Source organism: Seriola aureovittata, chromosome 4 (assembly GCF_021018895.1).
Source record: "Seriola aureovittata isolate HTS-2021-v1 ecotype China chromosome 4, ASM2101889v1, whole genome shotgun sequence".
NCBI lineage: Eukaryota > Metazoa > Chordata > Actinopteri > Carangiformes > Carangidae > Seriola > Seriola aureovittata.
In genome coordinates, this window is record NC_079367.1 from 6,532,349 (window position 1) to 6,554,441 (window position 22,093).

At 41.2% G+C, this 22,093-nt stretch overlaps 1 protein-coding gene across 10 annotated transcripts in view; it reads right to left on the reverse strand.

The window, feature by feature from the left end:
• The window catches only part of LOC130167319 (chloride channel protein 2-like), a 168,550-nt gene that overhangs the window by 43,621 nt on the left and 102,836 nt on the right, over window positions 1–22,093 (reverse strand). For 5 of the 10 annotated variants that reach the window (XM_056373338.1, XM_056373334.1, XM_056373340.1 and 2 more), the window contains 8 exons: window positions 20,194–20,217; window positions 18,745–18,768; window positions 18,248–18,326; window positions 18,017–18,142; window positions 17,018–17,102; window positions 13,866–13,967; window positions 12,481–12,565; window positions 10,667–10,822 (listed from right to left, as the gene is read on the reverse strand). In XM_056373338.1, coding sequence (XP_056229313.1) covers window positions 10,667–10,822; window positions 12,481–12,565; window positions 13,866–13,967; window positions 17,018–17,102; window positions 18,017–18,142; window positions 18,248–18,326; window positions 18,745–18,768; window positions 20,194–20,217 — 681 coding nt within the window. The remainder of the gene's footprint in view (window positions 1–10,666; window positions 10,823–12,480; window positions 12,566–13,865; window positions 13,968–17,017; window positions 17,103–18,016; window positions 18,143–18,247; window positions 18,327–18,744; window positions 18,769–20,193; window positions 20,218–22,093) is intronic. The other 5 variants (XM_056373341.1, XM_056373337.1, XM_056373344.1 and 2 more) reach the window with 2 other exon arrangements.

The window sequence follows — 22,093 nt, forward strand, 5'->3', positions numbered from 1 at the left end:
TGAACCTGAAGTCAAATTTAGGAGCATCCATGCAAAGATGAAACTTTTTCAAAGTTTGCACTTATCCCAAGGAAAAAGGAGCAAATTCTGGAGATGAATACCAGAGAAATTTAAGTTCCTGGTGTTGATACAGTCAAAGATAAACATGGAAGATGAAACGACGTCTGTGGATCATGAGAACAGTCGAGTCCACTAATCAGAAGCTTGGCGATTCGATCCCCGTCTCCTCCAGTCCGCATGGGCAAGACGCTGAACCCCAAATTGCCCTCCCATGATGCAACATCTGTGTATGAATGTGTGTGAATGGGTGAATGTGACTGAAAGAGCGTTGAGCGGTCGTCAAGACTAGAAAAGCGCAGTCCATCTATGTTTGCATGCATACAGTAAGAAGTAGGAATTATAGTTTTGTACAAGCCATTACACAAACCTCATCAATGTAATAATCTCACGGTTTCAAATAGACTTTTTAATTACACTCATTGCTCCCTCTCTCTCCATCCCTCCATGCCTCCCATTCTCTCCATCTCTTCTCGCTCCCTCTGCTCCGTCTATAGTTAGCTGTAATTAAGGCCGGCTGCCATGGTGAAGTAATGGATCTCCTTCTGTAACCTTACACTGCCGCCGTTTTCACACCCTGCGCTGCACACACACACACACATATATACGTAGGTGTTCACACACACACACACACACACATACTGTATGTGCGTAGGTGTTCACACACACACATACTGTGACACAGACTCCGTGCTGAACGGCCGGGTGCCAGAGAGTAACAGACGCACAACCAGTTGAATAGACAAAATAAGCCTCGTGCGACAATGAGGCAGCCAAGGGAATAATTCCTTACACTTCTCTTGTATTGTCTTTCCCTTCCTCTCTTGTTCCCTCTCTTTCTCCACCACGACTACAACGTTCATAAGAGCAAGAAAGATTTAAAGGATCTGGGAAGTCATAACATGGGCTTAACTTTATTACAGTGGCCATGAACTCAGAGGAGAGAGAGTGTGTGTGTGTGTGTGTGTGTGTGTGTGTGTGTGTGCACGAGTGTCCCCCGAGTGAAGCTGTGGGGACATAACGTCAAAACCACACTGAGCGGAGAACAATGGAATCTAATCCTGCTGTGAATTTACAGTTAGCCCATAAACTCCACAGTAACTGAAAGCTGCTGTAAACAGACGCTCCTACAGGAGAGTAGATCATCACAGTGTGTAATAATGATCTTAGCACGTCATAAAAATGTATAAAAATACATCTGCTTAAAGAAACGCTGAATGGCAACAACCAACCGACAACAAGAGCCTGTAAAATGATAATAAACTGGTTCAAATGTAGGCTGACATGAAGAAAGTGTAAATATAATCAAATAAATTGTGAATTTGGCCGTATCATAAAACATGGTGCAGGTGATGACAAAGAGCTGGAGGACATGTCGTACCACACACTGGCCCTGAAGTGCAGCTCTGCTGTTTGCAGATGACAGTGTAATCTGAACCAGCTGCTTGTTTACTCATAATAACACAGTCACACTCATAGCCACTTGAGCACAGGTGAGTGTGACAGGACGCTGGCTGCAGTTTCTTCTTCTCTCACTGTCTGCTACAGCTACAGTGACCCACGGCTCAAGGTTGCCATGGAGATGGACTAATAGGCATACAGACTCGGTTCCCCTCCGGCTAGAAATTTGGGCCCACATGTATTTACGCTGCTTCAAGTCTTGTATTTTTTGTGCTCAGTGTTGTTGTTGTATCAGTACAGTAAATACTGTAGCTACTATAGTATATTAAGATACTTTATTATTATTATTATCTATACATTAACATGTTATAAATACAGTATATATTATTTATACATTTATACCAAGAACTTATTTAATATATTTTTGCCCAAAATCTTAATCTGCAGAGTAACTAACTACTAGTTACATTTCCTGTTTGAAAAGAGTGAAGTCTCTTTTCCATTTGCGCCCTATGTCTTTTTACACTGCGGGATCTGACAGTGCTTTGCTGGGTGGTTGAATAGTTAATAGAAGGAGCGGTAATGAAAAATGCAAGTCAATCAAAACTACGTATGTTAATGTATTTTTAATAAATCTTGCATATAATATGTTTTGTATACCGTCAATAAACTGGTTCGCATCCGAAGAGAAAGAAATCACATCCAAAAGACGGAGATATGCTCATTTATGAACTGAACGGCATTGGTTAAGCTCTTGTTGATCTCTTTTGTTATGTTTTGTTTCCAATATGGGAAATACTTATGAACTATCATCCTGCTGACACACTGTATATACTGTGAAACCACACTGTGCATCATTTACATAGAAGAAACAACATCCGGTGCATGACATTTCAGTGGAGTCTCCTGTGAATACTGATGCATTTGTGATGAAGTCACACTGACTTTGTGCTATTACTTCAATAACACAATGTGCTTCCATGCACTTTCATATACTTGTATATTATACTGTAGTTGTCATAAAAACGTGGATGGGAAGTGAGTCACTGCAACCTTGACTCTGCTCCTTCCAGCATCCTGATAGTACACGGTTTATATATAAACAACAGTATTAAACAGACTATACTGTCTTCAAGGGCAAGAGAGATAACAACAGCTTGATCATTTGTCTATAACATGACTGAAAAAAAAAAAAAACATTGCATCAATCTCAGTTCATCTAAACCTTCCTATCTAATAGAATCAGCATGATTTGATGTGTAACTCAATAGGCGAGTGTTTTTTACAAGGTTATAACCTGGTCCTGCTGAAACTCCTGCTGGAGTTTACAAGGTCTTACAGCCGGAGTCTGCAGCACATTTACTATGATAGGAAACAAGCAGGTGGGTAGTTTTGATGTCTGATTCCTTGAGCAATTTTCAAATTGACATGGTATCACAGTGTAATTGAGAGCTGATCGTTTTTGACGAGACACATTAGCATTTTCCAGACATATTTCTATGCCCTTTATTTGCTCAATTTCTATTTATATCCTCCTAACTATTGCTATATCCAATTCTTTGCAGCAGCAATGACTCACTTTCCCCTGGAGGAATCATTAATTTTTCATCTAATCTAATCTAATGTAATCTACTAAGTGTACATCTCACTGAGGTAGCGCACAACCATCAAAATTTATGAGGATCTGTGACCTCCAACTGAAGGAGGACTTCGATGAACCGCCAGAGGAAGCGGGAAGAGTCGCGGCAACAAAAGCGAGCCGAGACCTGATTGTTGGGTTGTCGGTTTCAAACCCTAAACGAAGAAGAAGTGAACAAGGAAACCTCTTACATGAAAAGCTCCTGCATTAAAATCCCATTAAAAATTACTTAATGACCCACATGAATTCTTGACGGTAGCTTTAATGAGACTTGCAGTGTAAGTTATAGAGCTGCTTCAGGGCTAAACTATTTCAGAGGAAAAAATAATTAAATTCAGTCAATACATGTGACGAAGCTTTCATCAGTCGACATGATTAGACATGTATTTGCAGAGCTAATATAACAACAGCTGCTTTTTAAAATATAATTTTAGTTGGATTCAAGAATTGGACCCAAGTTCTGTTTACGCCAAAACTGACTCAGGAAACCAGGAAACCTGAGAGTCAGAATGTCTGACTAAACAGCAATGTCCCCTTTATTATTACATTTACTTTATGTGTAATTATAAACTAATTTAGCGTCAGTGCTTTGGGTAATACGCAGCTATGTACCTCACATACTTGCACATGTAGGCAGGTAAACAGTTTGTCTTTTTGGTGGATGCTTTGTGCTTAAATCAAATGCATGATGGCAGATAAGAAGCTCATTTAGGAATCAGCCTTATTATTAATGATGCCTCCATCTTTACTATACTTATTATACTACTTATTGGCCCTTTGATACACATTTAAGATAGTGCTAGCTCCACCAGCCTTACTGCAGTTAATACCGACTGTCAGAATGATAAAGGAAAAAGGTGTTACTCCTAAAGCTGGATTTATAGTTCTGTGTAAAGGCTGCGGCGGCTCTGGGGTTAGTGTTTTGTCAAAGCGTTTGATGGTGTTTTCTTCAACAAGTTTCCAATACTAGCAGAAATTGTTGACAGCAAAGACAACAATTTAGTAAGTCAAAGAAAGGTTGAGTAATCTGCACCTTAACGGTAACACGACCATCTCCACTCACTGCTCCCTAATTTAAATCTCTAAATCGGATGTTGCTGGTATCCATGGCAGGACTCCTGTTAATCCCTTGCTTCAACTATAAATCCAGTTAAAGAGATTCTGTTGTCGTTGGTGTCTAGAGACAATTACACAGCCAGGACAAACCAATATGACTGACTTTCAAAATGGGATTTAAGTGAGGGTGTTTGCAACGGACAAATCAGGACAAATGATTATGCAAATTATGGGGAGGTACAGACTGTTAATTTCTTCCTTGATAATCAACCCTTGTTATTACGTAACCCAATTTACATTACGACTCAAGCCTGTACAAGTCTTGATTTTTCTCCTGCAGCTGGTGACCGACTCTGAACAAGAAACAAGGAACGGCCAATCAAAGTCTGAGAGCTAAGCAAGAGGCTGAGGATAGTAAATGGTGTGAAAAGGAAAAAGCTGCATCTTCATGTTTGATTGGTTGTTTCATAAGAGTCTACGACTGTGTGCTGTGGAGGCTTAGCGACTGTCCTCACCTGAGTTTATTCAAACATTTAAAATGGTGCAGCAGTAGCAACAGAAGTCTTCATGTCCTGTCTCCTACTTCAAATTTCCTTTAACAACGGAGGCAAATATTGCCAATTGACCATGACCATAACCCTTATAGAAATAAAGATGCCTAATGTTTGACTAGATATTAACCACAGAGGTGATAAATCAGGAAATACTAGTAGTGTGACCTTTGCAGAATGTTTCAATATAATTTGTTCAGCTGAATAAATGTATCTGTCGATGCAATTTCTGCTGAGCTGTGCCACTGAGGTTAAGATTTGAATATGTAAAGACAGGAGCTGCTGTACTGCTTAATAAGTACAGCACCTGGTCCTGCTGTTACTCTTAAGGAAGAAACAGAAAAGAGCTGCACATTGAATTCAGGAGAGTATCGGCCTATAACCATGAGATATGGTGTAGTTACATTAACTGCATATTAATTGCATATTTTTGATATCGAAAATCCTTCACCTCAATTGAATTTGATCAGACTGAAGGATGCATGCATGTTTTATTATCTTATTTAATTAAAAAAGTTCTTATCCAAACTCTCACTGTGTCATTTTATGCTAATGAAAGCTGACTGTTTGTTAAGCCAAGCTAAGTTAACATTGCTACGTCTCTCAAGCTTTCTGTGCTGTTCAGTTTACAGTACGCTAATAACATTGGCAGGTTTACCACTCAAAATATTAAAATTTTGAAATAGTGGGTCCTTGAGACGGTTGTGCACAAAAGCAGGTTTCTCATTTATAGCCAGCGACTGTCAGTTTTTGCTGATTGAAATGACTATTGCTAGCAGATTTAGCCGCTGCAGCTAACTAGCTAAAGGAGCTAATGTCAGCTCAGTGATTTGGTTGAAAACGTTGTCTCTGGCTGACTTTCTGATGTTTCTATCTGAGTCCTTTAAAAACGAGAACGCTACATACAGACATGATATCATGCTAAAAGACGCTAAAGAGGCTAAAGTTACATGATCCAATTTTAAATGCTTAATTGCTCGTAGACTATTGTCAAGTGCATGTTTCACTTTTAGAGTTACAAGTTAAGACTTTTAACATGAGGACCAATCAATGTGTTTGGTAAATGTCTTGGATGACGAATTTGGCCATGAAAGTGTAAAGTAGAACAGAGCCGCTAACGTTAGCCTATTCTCTGATAGCATCCAGAACTAGCTTCATCACAGTGTTAAGAGTACTTCATTGTGAATGTGATCAGATTGCCGGTATTACTCTAAATACAGCTCCAAATGGCAGAAAAAAGTAATCTGATTGATCTATTCTATGATTAATTGCCGTTTATCATATTTCAGCATTTCAGTTTTAGAAATAAACATAGATAATAAAGGGGGGAACTAAAGAGTGGAATGAAAAAACACTAGAACATAAGTGCGGTAGCAGCGAGAACTGAAGGATACTTCGGTCAAGGGTATCAGTTGTGACGCAGTATCCAGGACATTTATATTCTATTTAATTTGTCAGTCATTTGGGAGACGTCTGTGCTTCTGTGTCACATTCAGAGGACAGTCTATCGCCCGGGGCCCTCATGGGACCCTCAGGGGCCCATCTTCTATTCCCACTCCAATTACAGTCCCGCCAGCTCTCTGTCACTCTTACACACACCCACACACACTTACACCCCCACACACACACACACACACACACACACTGATAGATAACAGAGGACTTACACAGGCTGGAGGACACACACACACACACACCTGTATTAAGAGCTGTTGATGCGCATAATTGCCCACCACTGAAAATAGCACTTAGCCACAAAGCATGCTAAATTAGTTTGCAGGTTTTTTCGAGTGTGCTTAAAAAGCTTCAGATGCACAAAAACTGTCAGGACAGGTGCAGCGATCTTCAGCCTTTTCAATTTAGGACACATTTTTTGCAGCACTACATTGCCGAATGTCCATGACTGAGTGAGTGAGTGATACAGTTGGGGTTCGTGATTTCCATTCGTCGGCCAAATGTTGGGCCGTTTCTCTTTCAAGATGAAAACACTTTCTATTACGTCCCATGACAGGACTTTTTTTTCTTTAAATTAAAAAGCACCTCGTGATAAATCTAGTGATTTTTTGACCAAACCTGGCAGAGAGGCGGAGCAGCAGTTTGTCTCCCAGACGGAGGCTGTGCGCTGTGTGACAGACAAAACAGGAAAGATATTCTATTGCTTCAGGTGGTCTCAATGGGCTGCGATTCAGTCACCATTTCATACTTGTTCCGTTTTCTGTTAACAAAAACAGTTTATTGAAATACATGATGATGTCATGAATATGCTAATTATTGTATTGCGCCATTCAACGATTTAAAGTAGTTGTTTACAGCGGTTCCACAATGGTTTTTTAATTACATCTTCAGTTTCGCACATTGACCAGACAGTGCAGCCACACACTCAGTTCTGACCTGGTGTCTTGTGTTTGTCGTGTTCTGTGCCGTTAAAAACCACATGTCATTAAAGTATCTCTAGCGGCTTGATTCGCTGACCTGCTAACGAGAACTTCGCCTTCTGCGCACCTTTATTTTGAAAAGTTCAGCAGCTGGAACGGGAGCCTTCGTCAAGTTTTTGGCATGAAAAGGAGCAACAAGACAAGATGGCTGCCAAGGCGAATAAAAGAACCATTCATTACCAAGAGGGAAAGGGAGAGAGCAATCACCCCTTTTGAAAATCACCAGGCTGAATCCAGGAAAACCAAAGGCTGTAATTAGACAGAGCCATTACAGCCTGACTTTGAATGCTGTGTGTGTGTCATATGAGATTCTGGTGTGTACGTGTGTGTGTGTGTGTGTGTGTGTGTGTGTGTGTGTGTGTGTGTGTGTGTAAGTGAGTGAGAGAGGACACAAGTCAGTGCATGCCCACAGATGTTGAGAGCAGCTTGATGGCATTTGTGCAGGTGGGTGATCAAAAAGTGGTGTGTATATATATATGTGTGTGTGTGTGTGTGTGTGTGTGTGTTTGTCCTTATACTGAATGTGTTTCACCTATATGTATGTCACATATAGGAAACACTGTATCTGTCTTTTGTAACCGTACACATGCATAAATGCAAGAACATGCACACACCCCCTGTGTGTTAGACGTCACAAAGAGGAATAAGGCTGAAAGCCATCAGATCATTTTGCTCAAGGACACACACACACACACACACACACACACACACACACACACAGAGGAATGACAGAGCAGACAGCTGGGTTTCATCGAGGAGAGTTGAATCAGTGAAGCTTGCTTTATGAAATCAACAGAATCAGGTTTTTGACAAGTCATTTTTAAGAAATTCGTGGCAGACAAAAGGCTGAGAGAGACGTTCTCTGTTGTTCTGTTCAGACACAGTGACAAAAGAGACAGTGAGTCAGTTACATTACGGCAGTACGCACTGTCGCACCATCAGTTTCTGTGCTTACATAACGTTGAAACCGGAGCCTCTGGGTAGCGGTGGAAGCTCGTTTCACCGTTTTTTGTTTTTTTTAACGACACTTTGCTGTGCTGGTTGCTTGGCAGTAGTTCAACTCATCTGTGGATGGAGCTGTGTTTTTGTTCTGAAGTTATTTGTGCAGTTAATCAACTTAATCTACTTCAGCCATCTATAAAAAGTGCTATGTTTTCTTTATTAATTCAATTCAGTTTATTTGGTTTGACATTAAAGGACCAACTTGAAAATATTTGACTTTGGAGACTCCAAGTGGTAGAAGAAAAAAAAGACAGATAACAAAACACACTGAAAAGTAACAGAAGCACCAAACGATAAATAAATAAAATAAAAAAATAAAGAACTATGTCTATCCATAGGGGCTTTAAAGCGATTGTGTAACTTCTAGTTGCTGTTTTAGCCACAGGTTACAATTAGCGGATAATGGTGAATGCTAAAAAATAGTGTAAAAGTAGCACAATAGAGAAGAGTCATAAAGTCATTGAAATGTTCTGGTAAGGGACTGTAAAAAATGATTTTAGTGGGGAGGGAGGCTAAACATTATTAATATACTAATATATTAATATAATCCTGTCTTTAAACACTCCCCTTGCAGTATAGTGGTATAATAACATGTAGTGTACAAAGAGTTTAAGGTGGTTTATTCCTATTTAAACCTTCATATGTTAATGGAATAATTATTTTCCTGTAGCCACCAAAGTGTTTAATAGAATGGATATTAGCAATTGGCAAACTTATGGCTAACATGGCTAACATAACACAGTGCTGTGCGTTTTTACCAAAGCATCTCAGAGAAAAAGTGATACTTTATTAACCAACATCATTTTCTGTTTAACTTTAGTTGACAAAACTACATGTACTTTTTCTGTAAAAGTAAATAAAACTTTTTTCAATGTCAAGGACAGTAACAGATTCAGTTTAGGAAACACATTTCAAAATGATTTCCCTAAATCTGCCTGCAGCCAACTGCCCACACAAGCATGCACAACCACAAAGCCCAGCAGCGCTCTGTTCTGCACCCACTTGCACTTTTGGGTTCTCTTGATGTACTTTACTTGCTGTATGAAGTCCACAGCAGCACACACACACACACACACACACACACACACACACACACACACACACACACACACGCCTCTTGATGCAGTGAGGGGAGATTTACAACCTTTGTTTTTTGTATTCGAAAAGGACATTTCATTTCAGCTGAAGAGAGCAGCCTGAGTAAATAAAGGTCACATAAAAAAAGAAAAAAAAGCCAATGTAATCACGGCACAAACATCTTCTACTCCACAGGAGAAGAATGAATAAAAAGTAACTGGTCATCAGGCCAAAGAGAGCAGCGGCTTGGTTGCACTACTTCATATCACAGTGGCTGTTTTTCTCCTCTTCACTGAGACTCTGGGGAGTTGAGCCAAGTACTGATACTTTCACTGCACCTCCCCCTCCAGTCTCTAACCTCGGCAGAATCAAATCAGCTGGGATCCAAAGAGTTTATATAGATGCTTTTTTTGCTTTTAACCTCAGATATACTGTCACTCCCAGCTGAGATGGAAAACCAGTTGCTGTTCTTAATGATGACTGTTCTATGTATTTTATCCTCACTATTATCTCGGACTCTGCAGCTCGTCTCCTTGCCTCACCTACAACCTTAAAGCTCGCCAACAGCCGCTTTGCCACTAAACGGTATAAACATCACTGAAAAGCGCATTTCTGAAAATGTGACAAACTATATATATCAGAGACGTTTTCTCTTTGCATCATCGTGAAGAGCTGAGCTCGGTTCCTTTTACATCTTTAGATCTTTCCCCTTATGCAACCTAGACTTTGAAGTGAAAACAAATGATCATACTTGAAAGTTGAGAGAAGTTTCATATAATTATTTAAGTTTCAAATCCCTTCTTGACTCTAATTAAGTTTGGTTGTCAACATTTGCAAGTAACTAAAGCTCTAAATCTCTGAAACTCTGAGATGTGTAATCGGCTTTTGTTGGTCGAGAAGCTTGAGCAGGTCGGTTCAGCCACAGAGTTGTTCTAAAATGTTAAAAATGTCTCGAAAACATTAGCAATAACACAATAACCGACACTTACTTTTCCACCTTATTTAGCATGAGCCTCACTGATAAGGATAAAATATCAATCCAGAACAGATATATGATAAAAGTTGAAGTCGGAGATTCTCTTGGAATTGTTGCAGCATGAGATGATTTTTTTGTGGAGACGAGACGCTGAACCAGAAAACGAGACAGTCGTATATATACACAGAGTGATGTGTCTCTTCTAACAAACAATCTTTGGCCAAGTTCAGACACCAGTTTGCAGAGAGCAAACGTTTCATTTAAGCTGTTGTGGAATAAAAGTTATTTAGCAACTGCAGACACAATCTGCCGCTGGTGATATTTGTTATTTTAACCGTCAACAGTTATACCTGATTTTTTTTTTGGACCCAAACTTTAAATGGCCTCCTGGGAACATAACTTTATATATTTATTTAATTATTATATACTTTTGTCTGTAATAGCTGACGTGAAATAATTTAAAATCTCCTACCTTCATGACGATGAAGAGGACCAGGGTGACGAAGACGTTGACCTGCGGGTGTTTCCAGGCTTGGGAGTGTCCGATGTAGTCGAACTCCTCGGCGATGCCCTGTTTGGCCCACGTGCGGTTGTCCAGTAACGTCACCAGAGACTCCTTCTGGGTGAGCTGCGGGGCCACAGGAAGTGACATCATCAAGATACTAAAAACCACCGAAAGAAAAAAGCTAAAAAGCTAAATTTCATTCTTTTTGTCTTGAATAAAACCAAACTTTACGGTGAACACAGAGCAGGAAATTATTCACTAACAACAACGCAGCGTGAAGTCAGACTCGTCTACATTAAAAGCAACTCAGCATATTAAATAAATGAAATGGACGTTTTCAGAAGTCTCATTTATCTCCTTTTAAAATACAGACTTCTGCTTCCGCTTCGCTTCTCCTCGCTGCTATTGGACAAACTTTTTAACCTAAACTTTTTACAGTATAACAGTTATTATTACGTCTGTGGTGATAACTATTGTAAAATACTGTAACACAACAAACATTAGAGCTGCACAGTAAATATCTGTTATTCCCTTTGATGCTTGAGACTGCGTTCGCCGTTCACCTTTCTTCTGACCTTAAACTGCATTAAAACTTGACTGGAGGTGTAAATGTAAATACTGCTGCTCGGAAATAAGAATACTTTAAATGCAAATAAAGAGCTGCGGCTCATCAAGCTCAGGAGATGATGTGCATGAAAAAGGGTATTAAAAGATATCGCTGGAAATTAAAGACGGGCAGAACCACAAAGCCGTCTACGGTTCAGTGTTAAAAGACACTGGTAATGACGGAGGAGTGTGAGAGGAAGACAGAGGGACTGGAGATACAGGGAGACTCGGAGTGTGTTCTCTGGAGTGGTGCTTTAAGAGGAGGGGGTCAGTGTAGACAGATTTAGAGCCTCAGAAGCCTGACTCACCCTCTCAGTGCTGTGTGTGTGTGTGTGTGTGTGTGTGTGTGTGTGTGTGTGTGTGTGTGTGTGCCTGTGTGTGCTGTTCATGCGCATGAGGACAGAGGATGCATAGAATATTCCTTTTCTAATTCTGATAATTAGACAGATGAAGGGAGTATAATTGGAGAGAACACACACACACACACACACACACACACACACACACACACACACACTTATGAGTCATCCCAGGAGCTTAAGGACAATACACCCGCCCAACTCTCCAGTGTACGGAGACGAAGCACATTTTCACCTGCGATGTGAATATTAAAAAACAATCCCACACTGACATTAATGCTGATTTATTTATATATCTTATTTTTTTGTGACTTAACAGATTGAATTGTAAACTTTCTTTTCTCAATGTGGAGTTGGTGCTGGTTGTTGTGTGTGTGATATGGATGTGTACTGATGTATCTGTTGTCATTGAAGCGTTAGTAGTAGATAGTAGAGTAGCCACTGTTACAATATGGCGGCTGATGGGGGATCGAACTAAATAAAATAAATAAATGTAAGAACAGGAATCATGCAGAGAGGTTCTGATAAAGTTCTGACATCAGTTTAAATGTATTGGGTTTTCTCAGTTGATGGTTTAGATGAGACGTTGATACATTTCCTCTCATTAGTTTTTATTTCATTCCCCTCCGTTACAACATTAGTTCTGACTGAACAAAAGAAAAACATCCTCTGGCTGAATTAAACATGTCAAACTACTCCACACTTCAATTACAGAAACGGCCTCAGTGAAGTGTGTATTAATAAGAAATAAAATAATAATAACAGTATATGATTAATGGGTGTGTGGGGGGGGGGGGGGGGCGACACACGACCTACCTTGCCAGCCATAAACTGTCCAAAGCCAGGGGGAAACGTGAGTGTGGAAACAAGTAAAGTGACCAGTGCAGGATACAGCAGACGTCTGAAGGGGAGAGAGGGAGAGAGAGGGAGAGAGAGGGAGAGAGAGGGAGAGAGAGGGAGGGAGAGAGAGAGAGGGAGAGAGAGAGAGGGAGGGAGATAGAGAGAGAGAGAAAGAGAGAGAGGGAGAGAGAGAGACAGAGAGAGAGGGAGAGAGAGGGAGAGATAGAGGGAGAGAGAGAGAGTTTGAGAGAGAGGGAGAGAGGGAGAGAGAGAGGGAGAGAGAGAGAGGGAGAGAGAGGGAGGGAGAGAGAGAGAGAGGGAGAGAGAGGGAGAGAGAGAGAGGGAGAGAGACAGAATTTAATGCTGCTGATTCAGTCGACATCAATACGTGAAATCAGCTGAAGTGTTCAGAGTGTGTGAATGAGGGAGTTAACACAACAGTCGTTGTTGCTTTCATTATTAATGTCACGGCAACAAGGTTTCACACTGATGGCTGTGTGTTTGTGTGTGAGTGCATCTTATTATATAACATACAACAAACCATGTGAACTTACAGCTGATCAGCACGGTGTGACTTTATTTATATGAGGTAATTTCCTTTATACTGGATAACAGCCATTGTCACAGCAGAGTACGAGTGTTAGAGCAGCACAGCAGGTACGCGTGATCTCCTTTATACCAACATAAAAACTAAATGCTATCACATCTTCTAAACACCTCGGTTGGTCACTTTTCCTAATGTTGTGACGTGTTATAGAATCAGAAGCAAACAAAGACAGTTCTGCTGGAGGCAGCACGGATCCAACAAAGTCACCTAAAACATTTGTTGGAATTCTGAGTTGACTCCATGAATGAACTGAGACGAAAATCCTGATAAAGTTTTAAAGTCACTCTTCTCTTGATGTTTGTCGACACAGAAAATGTCAGGTGCGAAGGCTGCGTCCACGCTGCTACGTTTTCATTTTCAGACAGGTGCGGGTGCAGGTACGTGCACTGGACATGTACGAGCCGGTGTAAACAGGAAGCAGATTGTCTTCTCTGCAGTTGATTAGTTGCAAGAAAAATAAATAAATACTACAAACGAGCATCAGCGACGACAGCTGCGGTGTTCAAATACAGAACCGAGACACTGAAAGCAGAAATCCTTAAAAAAATGACAACAAACAATTAACTGATAATCAAAATAATTGCAAATCTGAGTGGCGGAGTAAACACATCACATCAGTGTGTTAGATGTTAAATTGCTGCTTCGCAAGTGAAATGCCTGGATTTAATTTAAAAAGACAGGAGTTTTGTCAGTAAACAGTAGAATATTTAACTGGAATATTCATGTCAACACTGCGTTTAAAAGATCTACGTACTTTTTCATGAGGAATTTGTTGATGGCCTTCTGTTTCCTGATGAACTGCACAATGAGTCGGTTCAGGTAAACAAACAAAGCTCCACCAAAACCACTGGCAATACTGCAGAGAGAGACAGACACACACACACACACACACACACACACACACATTGAGTTGGGCTTTGGCATTAAAAGACGAATGTGTGGTCAAACTGAACCTGGATGGAATAAATTAGTTCAAGTATAAACAAATCAAAGCATCAATTAAAAACATTTTCCCTCTCGATCCGCCTCCACAGGTTCCTCCCCTCTGCACACGGCCACAATAAAAAAAAAAACAAAAAAAACAATGCTAATGTAATGAGTCTCCGACAGGCTGGAGGCGGACGTCAGTGGAAGGTGCAGATGTAATGCGGTTGAACCGTAACGTACAGCAGGATATAATCCACGTACTGCACGAGACATACGTCAACGCCAGGGGGAAATAAACATCCAGAGACTCACACAGGACGGAGAGAAAGTGCGGACGAGGAAGGAGGAAGGAGGAGAGAGGAGAGATGGAAGAAAAAACATGTAGGAGGATCATGCTGTCGATACAGAGGAGGGAAAAACATTGACAAACATTGGAAGGAAAAAGAGAGAGAGAGAGAGAGAGAGCATACAGTCAGATGGGGATGTGTGGGGGAGTGGGAGATAAAGCAGAAAAGGAGGTTTACATAAGCATGCATTTAAAAGCTCAGTGGGAGTCCTCTTCATGGCAGCGGGAAGAAAAAGAAAGAGGACAGAGCGAGAGAAAGAATAGACTCAGACAGCTACGCAGACAAGCTAATGCTTATAAATTTATCTCTCTGCATTATTAATTCCGTCAAATACCTCTGAATAAATGATGAACGGGATGATGAGGGAGTCTTTGCCCTCGTGGCGCGGCTGAGGAAAACACTGCACGTGTCCCTTTTTGTGTGTGTGGGGGGGGGGGGGGGGGTCAGGGTACAGGTTAGAGCGAGGGTGAGGTCTGTTTGACTGTTTGACTGTTTGAGGTCACGCAGGGTTACAGGTACGGCCAGGTGGAGGTAGCTCACCCAGAGGTGCTGAGGAACAGGTGGGTGAGGTACGACCAGCAGAAGAGCTGCAGCTGATTGACTTTTTATGATCTATTACTTATTCGCTTCAGCACGGGAAAATAAATCAGGTGACAATTCTCCGTACTGAGTGGGCGTGGCTTACAGGTATATACAGTAGATAGTGGTTAAAAATGCCACTTACACTCCTCAAACATACTGTATATCTATGTGTTTAGCTGCAAACAAAATAATACAGCATTTTATCTGAACCTCACGTCCTTGATGACGACTGGAGATCGTGACACCGTCGTAAAGACTGATTGTAACGATGTGTGTATGATGATACTGAGTCATGACTCTGAGAAGAAGCTGTGTGATGTTTATGTGCATATCAATAATGTCCAGGCAGACTCTTTCTGTGCTGTCAACCCAACAGACAACCCTCACTATCGAGAACTAAACGTAGGCAAATTCAATTTTTTCTTGTCAACGAATCCGATAAAAACAGACCAAAACCAAGAATGACTAACGAGTACTGTGCGTTTCCAACAGCCTGATATTCTTATTCCTCCCCGCTGTTGTCCAGAAACTATTAATAACATCATCATCATCATCAGTTTGTTCTGAGTGGATCCCACACACACCATCCTGCTGCCGCAAATACTCACCAGAGCATAAGCTTAAGTTTAAATTAAAACTACAGCGTCCAGTTGTTTTAGGAAATTATTAATTATTTTCTGACGTCCACCCGAGGTCGGTGCGCCCCTCTCCCCAGGGTTTTCCTTGAGAAGAAGACTGACGCATTGTTGGTTCATCACCAGCCTTATCCTTGAATGTTTTTGACCACTCATGGAGCAACATCTTACAGAGTGGTTCCCCGTCGTGTTTCTACCTGCTGCTCTAACACGCGACAAACACGAACATGTTCCTGCTGATGGTTTCACACTATTCCACCCAAAATTCACAAAAGATGAATTCAACACGAGACACGCGCACAGAGTCTGATTCATTTGAGTAACAGCCAATCTAAATCAGAGAATCTTTCAGTCCAGTCTATTTTTAAAACCTTCTAATACATCTGTTGCAAGGTGAAGATGTGAAGTGCTGAAGATTTTCACTGTGAAACATATCGACGCACACGGGATATTCCACCTTAATGGCACGTGATCACTATGCCGCATGTATTTGCACATGTGTTTCTGTGTTTTTTTGTGCAGGAATCAGGTCGTACCTCAGCCTCCTCTCGTCCCAGTGATTCTCATCTCTAACGCCTGCAGGTGTAAACACGGAGGAGAGCAGTGTGTGACTCTTCAAAGACGTGCTCTTGGCAGCATGTAACACAGAACTAACTCTTTCTGGCCTAGTTGACTGAGACACTGACCGACTTTCCCCGCTTGACAGCTATTGGCAGGGGAAGATGGGAACTACACACACACACACAGACACAAACAGACGTGCCTATGCACACATACACACTAGCACAGTAAATCCGAGGCTAAGCGCTCCGCCGCCTGCTCTGGAGGCAGCGTTAAATGTACTGTATGTGCGAGTCGGTGATGCAGCAGTGGGTGTTAACACCTCCGGACGAGAGGAAACAGCCAAAAGATGGAAGAACAAAAGAGAAGAAAGAAGATGAAGAAGAGAGGGATTTTCTTCTCTTGTGGAGCCTACGCACAGTTACACTCAGGCATGTATTTTCATCAGGGAGAGAGGGTGAGGCAGGGAGGGAGAGCACCCCTCCCACCTCTCCACCAGCTTCCTTCCAGGGAGCATGTGGTCTCATTCACAGGCGAGGAGGAGCCCTCGGGCGACGGCAGGATAAAATAAGACATCCCTCAGTGCGCCAGCAACTGTTGCAGACTGAATTATCCATGTAAGGTGACTCACGCTGGGTACCCTGAAGTAACACCTTCACAAAGCTACAGCGAGAGCAGCGCCTCAGTAACGTGAATTTGTGCTGCAGTGACAGTAAGTGGGGAAACCTGGACGGATGTAAACAATGAGTCACAATGTTTGAATTTACTTGTTTCTGTGGACTTTTGTGTCAAACCGACCACTGATTCTTCTGGTTATGAAATCAGAAATTGACCAATAACAAGTCAAAACTTACCCAATGACAGCGAAGGCAGGAAGCTCCTGGAGGTCAAAGGGAAAGTCGAGTCGGAAACGGGTTTTGAACAGAGCTGTGATGGTTTCTGGAGGAAAGGAGGAGGAAACTACTGTCAAAACAATCATCAATATCATGCAACAGATGCAGACAGATGCAGACAGATGCAGGACGCCGTACACGTGCTGCAGAAGTTCAGGTTCTGTCCTTAATGGAAGGAAAGTTCAGCTCATTGTGGAGGTTTCTGAGCAGACCTCCTAACCTTACACAGACGGACCACAGTGTTCGTGAACAGGGGGATGGAGAAGATGTTGTGAAAGAGCACGGGAAGTCCTGAAGCAGCCGTTCGATTTTTCTTCGTTAGCTTTAGGAGACAGATGTGCGGCTATAAACGGAGCACATCTGGAAAACCAATTTCACCTTCATCATCTTTTATTTTCACCATTAAGATTCGTTAAACGCATCACTAAGTTACTTTACATCTCCATCTTTATAGTGATGATGATTATACACTGATACAGTGATTATACACTAATGGAAACATAATTATGAAGATTACATTTAATTTCTGGCAATAGATCCTCCTAAATCCTTCACACTGGTCCTTTCATTTCTTCGTTTATAGATCTATAATCAATAATAATTAATCCTTTTGGCCTCTGATAAGTTTGACCTTGCTGTTGTTTCTTGTTTTACAGCTTAAACAGTTTGTTTTGTTCACACATAGTCAGAAAAATCTGCTTTATATTGAACTATTGAACACTATTTCCACATTTTTGAGCGTATTTTAAAAGTAATTTAGAACTTGTAGCAGCAAATGTTTTGAGACATTTTTATTCACTTCACTCAATAACAATTTGGTCGTTAAACTTTCGTCTTTGAAGGTTTGAAGGATCTTTGTTCATTTGAATTTTTTTATGTTGCAGATCAAGAAAGTAGCGTAAACCAGACCCAGACAGAGACGCAGCACAGCGCTGTAAACCGTCCGTGTGTCGCTGTTACCTTCGTCTCTGTTCCAAACAGCCAGCACTCTGAAGATGAAGGCACTGAAGGTAGCAGCGAAGAAACCTCTCCAGTAGTTCCTCACCGCGAAGAATGTGGACGTTACTTCAATACTGAACAGCACTCCTGGAAACACACACACACAAACAGATATACAGGATCCCAAATAAGTTTAACACGATAATTTCTATTACAATATGTTTTATTCTTATTTATATTCTGGAGTCTCACCTCCTATGGGGGCAGCAAAACAGCAGCCCACTCCCACAGCACAGGCTGCTGCCAGCATCTCAATGTTCCTCGACTCATTCTGAAACACACACACACACACACACACACACACACACACACACACACACACACACACACACACACACACACACACACACACACACACACACACACACACACACACACACACACACACACACATACGGGTTTACACATCAAACCATTTAAGTGTTCAACCCAGACAACAAATAAACAAGTGGGATCAGAAGCAGAAGCTGACAAGTAAAAACCATAAAAAGAAAAAAGCTTGCTGCATTAAAATAACGTTGGTAACAGTTCATACAGCTTGTCAGATGACGAGTTGCAGGGTAACACACAGTAAGACAAATGAAAAGACTGCGCTGCATGACTGGAGGGCAGAGGGTCACAGTGCATCATGGGAAATGAAGGTGGGTTTTTTTTTTTTTTTCTGACAGGACGGATCTTACAGGACTTACCTTCATTCCTATGAGACTGGCTTCCTTCAAGCAGCATGGCAGTGATAAAGCGAGGTTAGTGTGTATGTGTGTGTACGTGTGTGTGTGTGTGTGTGTGTGTGTGTGTGTGTGTGTGTGTTACCCTAACTTTACACTCAGTGGCTTATCCTGGACTTACAGTGTGAAACTCTGAGTAGCATGCTGTACTGCAGCTTACACACACACACACACACACACACACACACACACACGTACACACACACACACACACACACTCTCAAATGGCCACACAGAATAATGAAAGGAAGTGGTCAAGAAACATTTTGCAAATACAGCTTACACTGCAAAACATCTTCATCTTTAATAAATATTTTAAAACTCTCCCTTGGTTGGAATATTTCTGCTTCTTCAAAGTTCAAATCAATGTTTTCCATGAAATATGTTTCTTAGAATTTATTCTGACACTCACCCTTGTTGCTAGAATCATAAAACTATTAAGGACTCAAACACTGAGCTTCATGCAATAATGTATTATTATCCTAAACCTTTCTTAACTTTTTATGTACAACTGTCTCAAATTGGACTCTCTTAAAGGAGCTATATGTAAGTTTTGCTATTGCTACATAGCCAATATTAGCTGTTAAGCAATGCTAACACTGGCTAACTAACGTTTTGAGTGTTTTCTAGTTTGTTATGCTAATGATATTGAAAATATCAAAACATGCACCTACTCACAAGTACGTATCAAGCTAAAATGACCAATGTATATAAATATATTCAAATTAAATTAGCTCTTTGTAAGTTCTGCTCTTGCTACACTTCCAACATTGGCCAACCGATAAGCTATGCTAACGCTGGCTAACTAACATTTCTAGTCTGTTCTAGTTTGTTATGCTAATGATATTGCAAATATCACAACACGCACCAACTCTCAAGTATGTATCAAGTTAAATGGCTAATGTACAGTATAATTTAAAGAAACTATTTAAAACAGAAACCTGGTAAATGTTTTTCTTATATCATTCATATTGTATGTGCCACATAGGAACACATCTGTTCACACTTGAACTCTGGCAGTTTTAAGATTCTGGAGGAGATCCCAGAGTTTCCAGAGACACGTTAAGTCGGGCTGTTTTTTCGGGAAATGTTCAGCAAATGATGCACAAGAATATGGGAGTCGTAAAAACATAGGATCCAAATATTATTGTGTTTAGAACAAGGTGATATATATATATATATATATATATATATATATATATATATATATATACATATGATAGTGTCTGACAGATGATTTTAAAGGAAAAGAATAGGGGAATATTTTATTATAAAGGTTGAAAAACATGTTTCTGAGACTGGACAACACAATAAATATGTAACATCTTGCAGAGTGAATCAGCTTGACCTCAGGAGTGGGAAAGAAAAGGACACAGACTGCAGAGCATGCAGGGAATCATACGATTGAATTACCTTAATCCCTACAAGACCAGGCTCCTTCAGGTAGCATGGGAGTAAGAAACAACATTAAGCTAATAAGGACGGATGAACGCCACCAAGTGAGGACGATTTAACAAAGATCAACCTCATTTTCAATCAGTCGATTCTACTTCATTAACAAAGCAGAGTTTTAGCAGCAGAATTTACTCTCTATCAACTGACATTCATAGTTCTGATAAAAAAAAAGAACATCCTTTTCAATTACATCTGATCCAGTGAGAGCCCTCTTCAAATTATGGCATTCACCGTGTGTGTTTGTGTGTGTGTGTGTGTGTGTGGTGTGTGTGTGTGTGTGTGTGTGTGTGTGTAGCACTTGTCCCCCCTCTTCTTTTTTTTTTTTTTTTTTTAAAGTACAGCACACTCTCTGAAAGCACGCTGAAACAAAAAGCTGGTTCTTACAGCCCACAGGCGACATTAGCATACTGTACTTCAAACTGTGGAGAGGACGAGCTACTGCTGCAGAGGGACACTCCACACACACACACAGTCCACACACACACACACACACTCTCAGCATTAATACTCAGCACTACACTCTGGGGGGGGGGTGCAGGAAAGGTTAACGGAGGGTTACTAGGAGACAGTGATGACGATTATTGCAAGAGAATAATGGAGGAGATGAAGAGAAAGAAAGTGTTGTCAGAGGTTTGTCTTTAAAAAATTAAAGTATATTGGTATGAGTGAAATGCAAACATGGATATTCGCTGTTTTCAACAGGAAGTCAACATGTAAACTCTGTTTACTACTGACGAAGTCGTGGAAGATTTCACTCTCTCACCGTTATTTTTCCGCATTGTTATGGGGTTTTTGAGATTCTGAAGTCAGCTGTGAGTTGAAAAAGGTTGGAAACCACTACAATCATCACATGTCCGCACTTTATAACGTTAACAATATGTTTGAGACGGTTTCTGTTTCTGGCCACTTCAGCTGATCCACTATATCACCTTTACGTAAAGGTTCTGGTTTCCCACTGCAGCTCACACATAACACGTCTTCCTCCTTCAGCTCGAGGCCAAACTGCAGCTTTGACTCCAACCCTTCGTTCAGTCACACTGCCCCTCTGTACTCTCTTCAAACCGCCCCATCTTCTTCCCTCCATGTCATCACCCCAAGAGAGGTGCTCACATCTTCAGAAAAGAGAAGGATGAGAGTCTCTCTGCTTTCCATCCAGCTCCCGGACTCCTCTCTCCCAGAGGATGGAAAAGATGGAGAGGAAGAAAAAGGAGGGAAAAAAAGAAAAAGGAAGAGAAGGACGAGGAGATGATGAAGAAGAAAATGACTTTGCCTTCAATCTGCATCTTTTCCACCCCCCCCCACCCCTTCACCCCCGACTGAAACTCTCATCTCCTTCGCTGCGTCTCTCTGAGAAAAGTTAGTTTTGAAGATGAAAAAGATGTAATTTGTTGACAAATAGCAGACTGATAAAACATTTATAGATTGGGGGTATTACAGGCTGTTGACTTTACATGGGATGAAAGAAATTTATTCCTGGGGAAAAATAAGAAAGATTTGCATTTCGTGCCTGTCTTAGCTTTTGTTTTATTTAACCCCCCCCCCCCCCCGTGTGTGTGAGCACTGCCTGAAGACATCACCGGCTGCTCAGTTTCAACTTCTTCCGTATGTGAAACCTCCCTTCATACCTTCGAAGCGATTTGAATCTTGGGACAGGTGTCACTCTCGCTCCTCTAACTGAAGACGCTCTGATATTAGAAAGCACAAGCCACATCTATCCGTACAAAACTAATCCTCACACGCTGCAACGCACGCGAGCGCGGCGGGGAGAGGGAGATGAAAAGGCGTCAGTGTGACTTGTGGGAGGATGCGCTGTGAGCAAGTGTCAGTCTGTTGAACGGGCCATTTTGCCACAACCTTC